Source organism: Pezoporus occidentalis, unplaced genomic scaffold, assembly GCF_034315485.1.
Source record: "Pezoporus occidentalis ecotype Australia unplaced genomic scaffold, CSIRO_AGI_Poc_V1 ctg211, whole genome shotgun sequence".
Lineage (NCBI taxonomy): Eukaryota > Metazoa > Chordata > Aves > Psittaciformes > Psittacidae > Pezoporus > Pezoporus occidentalis.
Genome location: NW_026913976.1, coordinates 844507 through 851740, shown reverse-complemented (window position 1 = coordinate 851740; position 7234 = coordinate 844507). Strand labels below are relative to the sequence as shown.

General features: G+C 40.5%; 1 protein-coding gene across 2 annotated transcripts; it reads right to left on the bottom strand.

Annotated features, from left to right (window-relative positions):
• Positions 1–477: 477 nt before the first annotated feature.
• On the bottom strand, positions 478–6129 carry LOC134164081 (lymphotactin-like). Of its 2 annotated transcripts, XM_062619495.1 has the most exons (4): positions 5477–6129; positions 4897–5093; positions 2167–2284; positions 478–1443 (listed from the first exon to the last, which is right to left on the bottom strand). In XM_062619495.1, the coding sequence occupies exons 2-4, from the start codon at positions 5042–5044 to the stop codon at positions 1338–1340; spliced, it is 372 nt and encodes a 123-aa protein (XP_062475479.1). In that variant the 5' UTR covers positions 5045–5093; positions 5477–6129; the 3' UTR covers positions 478–1337. The 2 variants fall into 2 exon arrangements, with proteins under 2 accessions (XP_062475479.1, XP_062475480.1); XM_062619496.1 differs by lacking the exon at positions 5477–6129 and having other exon boundaries at positions 4897–5442.
• Between the last annotated feature and the right edge of the window lie 1105 nt (positions 6130–7234).

Below are 7234 nucleotides of genomic sequence, written 5' to 3'. Positions count from 1 at the left end.
ATTTCTGTAGTGCAGTTTGGAAGTGCTGTAGTTTCATATGTATCACTTAAGAGGTTATTTGTGGTTAGAAGCCCATAGTTTAGCCAGCAGTGCAGGCTACATACATGCAGTATTGTAAGAGGAAGTTTATTGCTGAAGCTTCTCTGCCTGCACTTCTCCTCCACCCCTCAAGCTCCTTCAACACCAGTTTTTTCTTCTTTGCTTCCGTGTCTGCTTTCATAATGTGGGGGTCATCCTTGTGTCATATAAAGTCTGACTTTTAAGTACCCAAAATTCTGAAGAGGTATTGTCTGAAAAATGGGCTTTACTGCTGGAGTATGGTGTAGAAAGCTCAAGCTCAGATTGCTTTTGAACAATCTGAGTCATGAGTTGGCAGTAGTGTCAGCTCTAGCTGGCTTGCTCTTAAGTTCTTATCTTGGTACCCATTTCAACAGTCTCCATCTGCATTACATACAAGCAGACAAATGTACCACTTGATTCCAGGTTTATAGTAACTTTATTAAAATTCAAAACCTTCTGTTAGTAGAATTTATCAATTTTAAAAATATAAGGCATTTACATATACACAGATCTCTAGGGCAGAGAGTTACTATGAGTTTGTGAAATACAGATTCTAGACATGGTTTGTTCTTGCTTGTTCAGAGAAAAGCAAAGAAGAAAGTAAAACAATTATTTCAGATTTGTTTCACATGAGGGTGAAAGTGAAGTAACCTTTCAGAGTTACACTGAACTACTTCACATCATCCCTTGGTGAGAGGATCCAAACATCATTGTCAACTGAGCTAATAGTACAATGCTGTGTATAAAAATGGAAGGTCCAAGGATCATCTCCCGAATATTGCACTGACCATGTGGTAGCCTGAAGCATGAGATTACTTTACTTAAACATTATAAAGGTATGAGCAACCATTAAATTATTTAGCACCTTCTCAAACCCAGCACTCAATGCAAAACACTCTGAGCTCCATCAGGATGGAGGTCTACTCTCATTCAGTTCTGTGGAGGTCATCTTCTTCCCTACAGTATGTGAAGCTGCCATTCACCTATAAATGCTATACTGGTCAGGACAGCAAGGATGAGAAGGTATCTACACTCATTTGTAAATAAATAGTAGCAAGCATTTCAGAAGATAAACAGTGAACAGAGTCCATCTATAAAACAAACATGTTGGCAGACATTCAAAGAGTGAGATTCTGGTGAGTTTCTGTTTCTTCAGAGATTTTATTGCCAATTAGTAAGTAGGAATGAAAAGCAAATACTAAGGCTTTATTCTTTGTTATGTGCAGCACTGACGATGATTCCATTTAGCTGGCCTTAGATGCTTGCCTGGGACAGGATTATTTGTCTTTGATGGCACGTTTTTGGTCTATTTTCTTCATAGCAGTCTGCACCCATTTCTGATTAGAGTTTACACAGATCTTGATACCTTTTGTGGTTATAAACCTATGGGAAGAAAGAAAACAAACCAGGTGGCCATTACATTCCAGTCTCCAAACCCAGGTTTGCTGGTCTTGTTTTTTATGTAGAACTAGAGGAACAATGTGGTAAAACCCTATTACATGCTGGAGTTTGTAGTTTTTAGTTGAAATAACAGCAGTTAGCAGCATTAGTTCCCTATTTATTGTCACGTGCATATTTATTGACTCTAAAAAAGGGAGCATGGTATTCTGGTATTCTGAGATTATATGAAATCATGATACACATTTACGTCACATTTACCTTCCAGGAGCAGATCCTAGGTTTGATAAAAATGCATGCTCAAGAGATCAAAAACCAAATACATCTCCTAGCAGGAGTCAGAGTTACCCCAAACTCTACCACATGATCTTTCTCCTTATCTCAAATCAGTGCAACTGGGCTTCTGACTGCTCCACCCTGACCCCTCACTGAGATTTTTCCCCACTTTCTGGTCAGGAAAGATCTGGCTGTTTGTTCATTGAAATTTCTGCTGGCGTTTATGAGCAGCAAACATCTCCCACCTCTCAGAGACCCACTCCTCTCCCCTCACTCCCTCAGCTGTTAGGTGACTGCCTCATGGAAGGGTGATCTGAACTAGCCAGATTTAGTGAATTGGGCCATGAAGTGTTGTCAGATGCCCTTTCCATTCTCCCTGATAGTGTGTTTGCTTAGGCAAGTCTGAAGGTGAACTGTGCACTGGATACTTACAGGGTGGCGTTTACTGGAACTTGTTGCTTTTCATAGCTGGCAAGATTTCGGATGTTCAGTTGCCTTGTAGACAGACGTACACAACTGAATCTGCGCATGGGCTGACTTCCAGCACTCCCTGGAAGGGGAAAAATAGATAAATGGCAAAGACAGTCAATGCTGTATTGATATTTAGCCATAATTACTCGGTAAATTATGAATTCCAGCAGATTTCCAGTTGTGGTTAGAACGTGAGTGTCTCATGATGTACAGCCATGAAACCCAAGTTATACAGGAGACCTCAAGGTATTTTTTGGCATGCATCCTATCATTTCTGAAATGTTACTGCTATTTCAATTAAGATACTAACCTTCAACTGTTCTCCTGAACAATTGTATCATCATTCTGCCCCTAGGAGTCACTGCTTCTATAGAAAAAGTGTTTGGCATCATTCATAATTAGATCTGTATCATCTGCAAATAAGTGTCCTTATGGAACAGTGCTTAGAATTGACACCTTTACTGGATGGATTTCCAAATGCCATCTGAAAATAAATCAGTAATTCCCCTTAGTTTCCAAGTGAAGGAGAGCAAGGCTACTTGTCTCACACTGGGCATCCAAAACTTGTCTGGCACTAGACATCCAAAATTAAGAATTTGTTGAAAGGGAAGTATATCTGTCAGAAGACTGAGTGCTTACATACTCTTGCTATAAGCCTGGTTTCATAATGATGTGTTACTTAGTTCTCTCTTTCCTCTAAGATTTTCATACACTTCAGGGAAATGCACTGGTGATTAATAAAGAGGATCATGATATCAGTGTCAAATTCTCTGGGCAGTTGTTACCTTACATGATGATAACTAAAAATGGGAGCTCATTTAAGTGAGATGAACTATATGTGTATGTAACTGGAAACCTCACTTGCTAGTTTCTGGTTTTCTCCCACCCATCAAAGACACATTTGAGAAGGCATAGGGAGACAAACAGAACACCGCAATATTCTGAGGTTTCTTTTTAAAGAATTTATAGAGAAACTGGCTTTAGAAAAGTCCAAGATCTGTTGAGGTAACTCTTGCTAAATATAAAACCTGCTTCATGTAATCTCATTATCTGTGAGCTTTTTTTTTTTTGAAATAATTGGGGTAGCTGACAAACACACATCAGCCTACGGAGAAGCTGTAGCATAGCTCCTGCATGGGTACCAGCAGAGTTGCTAATCCTTGGGATTTTGTTTGCCTGAAGGAATATCTCTTCTGATCTTGCTTTGGTCACAAGCAACACAATGTATTTTATTTTTTTTTTTGGTGATTCATTACCAATATGTACTTTACTGCCTCAGAATGGTTTTCAAAATGTGCTGTTAAAGAGCTCAAAGATAGACAAGCAATCCTTAACAGTGGTAGAAATATTCTTTCCACTACTAAACTAGCTGCACGGAATACATTCAGGTAATACCAGCAGAGCTTCTGTAAGCCTGAAAACAAAACAAAACTGCTCCACACCTATAATGTCCCTTTTTTTCTGGTGGTTTGTTTTGGTTTTTGTATGTTTTGTTTTGTTTTTTATTGTTCTTCTTTCTAATCTTCTGTCCCTTGCACACCCCCTTTTCTGCTTTTTCAGACTTGCTGATATTTGTGGCAAATTATGCAACCTGAAGAATGACATTACAGACTGACAGTCTGTGATCGAAGCCATGTGTTGCTGAGATGAACAACAGTAGTGTTCATCAACATATATGAATGTAGTATGATGTAGCTGTAAGGGTACTAGGTCAACCTCCTCACTGTGTAGCTACATAATCTTGAGAATGCTTAGCAGGTCTCAGTTTGGTTTTAGTGTGGTTTTGTGAAGATGCCTTTTCTGTGTGCTTCTCCTTGCTTATTTTTGTGGGTTTGCATATAGCTTGCGAGTATTTTCTGTGATTTTTGTTTGTGTTTTATGTGTTTTTGAATCTGATTGTGCATCAGAAGATGTGCTTATGTGTGTATGTTTTCACATGATACGCATAACCTAACTCAGAAGTCACAGGCCTAACCATCACTGCAGACAAATTTATATAAAGCATGGCTAGTAAACATGGCTCATCTCTATGCTCGTAAATGGTCTCAAACAAGATGATAAATTGCATGAAATCAGGAAGACAGAAAAGACCTTGTACAAATCCACTGCTCTCCTTTGCAGTTTTTTTTTCATAGTTTGCCTCTGAACTAAAATATTTGGCTAGAAACAAGCAAATAGGCAATATGTGACGCAGAACTAGAAGAACTTTTTTAAACAGGGGCATTAGAGGGATTAAGCCTATATAGCTAGAGAAAGACCAAGAAAAAATAATATAATAAAAATCCATATAAAAGTAGCATATCTGGAAAAAGAAAAAACAAGTACATTTTATTCAAGAAATATTTAGCATAAAATGTTATTAACCTATAGACCTCATTGCTTATATGGCATCAGTGAGATTAAAAGACATTGTGTCTTCAAGATTTCATTATTTTCAGAGAGAGAATAATGCACAGAAACCCTTTAAGTGTTCTACACACAGAAACTCTCCTTGCATTAAAGCAGAAGCAAACCTCTAATTGGCAGGACATAGACGAAATTTCCCACAAAGCTGCCTTTCCTGTGGTTCTAACCTGGATTTCTTGTGCATTTTGTCTTATGAATCAGCTCTGTCTGTGAATGAATCCTGCTCATCAGACTGCTGGTGCAGTGTGGAGCAACTCCGACCTTCCTCCTGGGTTGTAAACTTACCTTTCACCTCGTGCACAGCGAGCATGCCAAGCCAGAAGACAAGGAGGATAGCTGCAGTCTGGAGTTTCATTGCTGGTGGCTTCTTTGTCACAGCAGGGAAGAAAGTGGCTACTGTCAGCCCTCTTTCACAGAGTTTATATGTTGTCATTCAGTGGTCAGTTCCTGTGTTCACTTTGGGGGTGTCATGGTGGGGCTGACTGTAAGTGGAAAAAATTGAGTGGCAGTACTTTTTCTGGTGACAGAGAGCCACCTTCTTTCCCGCACCCATCCTTCACTAGCCCCCCTGTGAAGTTTTTTCCTGCACAAACCCTGCTGTGGTCGCACTTGCTTCTGTGTTGCAGGGAGGGTTTATTTCAAGCTGCAAAAAGTGAGAGCTCTTGTTCTGTAGTGGAAACTTTACCAAATGTTCCTGTCCCTTCACACCTCCATTTAAGAGCTGTAGCTGAGCTGCACTGCAGAGGCACAGAGTAACTTTTAGAGCTACCCCCTTGACAATGGACCACTTAAAAGGGGAACTCTGAGCTAAAGGATGGTGGAAACAAAAACTCCTTGGCTTTTTCCAGTGGCTATAGATGGTCACTTTAATGTGTAGCTTTGGTGGGCTATCACTCCTATTTCCTATGTGTGGTGGAGTTTGTCAAAACTCTTTTTTTCTCCATCATTTGGTATGGACAAAGCTGATATCACTGCTGGAAAAAGGAAGGGCGAACACACTTTTACGTACAGAGCCAGATACATTAGCCCTCTTGCCAGTCAGACATAACTAAAATACATGGTTTCAAAGAAGAATGAGAGTTTCTTAAGTTTTTTGTTTTGTTGGTTGGTTGGTTGTCTGTTTGTTTGTTTTGTGGCATGGTCATTCTAGTATAAAGAATGGAGCCTATGAAAGTAACCAGGCAAAGAGGCACGATTTATAAGAATGAAGAAAACAGTTCATTGCACTTCTGTGAAAACATGGTGTTGATAAAAGGTCTGTCAACTTCTTCCAATTGTACCTCTATCAAAATTGTCCTTTTGTTTGTCTGTGCTAGTCCTGTTACCCAGGTTTAGGTGTTCTTTCTATGTTGCGATAAAGTGGTTTGACTTACTGGACAACATTGCTGCATAGCAGTGATTTTAGCACCTGCAAATATTTTCCAAGCAATCTGTGGACCTCCAGACCACACATGAAGCAGCACTTGTGCCAGCATCATTGTCCAGAGCCTCTGAGCAGAAAGGTCCTCTTATGCTTTATGCTCTGGAGCCTGGTAGAAAAAGCCCATGGAGACCCAGCCAGCCCTGGTGTTGATGGGTAAGCACCAAGCTGCCTGATGCCTGAGACTGTGACACAGTGATGCAGATAGCTGTCAGGGCAGAGACTCGAGCAGGTGTCCTTCATGCAAGCCTGAAGTTTCCCCTGCTCTTACCTCCAGGCCTCACCTCAGCTGGTTAATTCCAGTTTTCCAAATTCTTGATAACATCAATGTTAATTGCTTTGCATGGGGAAACACAGCATGTGGAAGTTAGTTCCCTAAGATTCCTCAGGCAAATTAAGACTGAGCTAAGAACTGAGCTATAATACTTGACTCCTAGGCTGTAATAGCTGGTCTGTAACCCCAGGAACAATCTGCAGGTAGAGAAGATGCTGCTTGGTTCACTTGTATATACATGCACGTTCTTTGTTCCTTTTAGTTTGATTCTCTCATCTTACATATACCATGCAACCTAGGAAAAAGCAGTGGCAAAGGTAAACATTAAGCAGGTGTAAGGTACTTGCTGCTTTACTTGAATGCCTGCTAAACCCACTTGCAACCCTAATGAAGTTGCAACAAAATGGAAGAGAGAGCTTCAACCAAAGGCCCTAAAAGACATGCCTGATGCCTCACAGGGAAGTAACCATACTGACCTCAGCAGCCCTACTGGGAATTCTGTCTTTAGTTTGTGCCCAAGCAGCGTAGCAGCCTTGTGTTTTGCTGAACACTACCTGAAATCACTCCTTAAATGAGATGTTCTAACTTTTTGGTACTTGTCAGCCATTGATGCTAGAGAGAAGGTGTCTCTCCATTAAGAGAAAAGATGCTCCCCCACTTCTGCTCACTGATATGGTAAGTACATGTTGATATGGTATGTACATGTATGTATACAGTCACTGTCTACAGCTTTGAGCGGAAGGGTCACCAGCTGTATTGAGCATGAGCCAGCTGAGAAAAAGTCAGTCCTTCCAACAGAAGCTTTGTGAGTTGTAGATTCATCATAGAATCACAGAATAGTTAGGGTTGGAAAGGACCTTAAGATCATCAAGTTCCAACCCCCCTGCCATGGGCAGGGACACCTCACACTAAACCATATCACCCAAGGC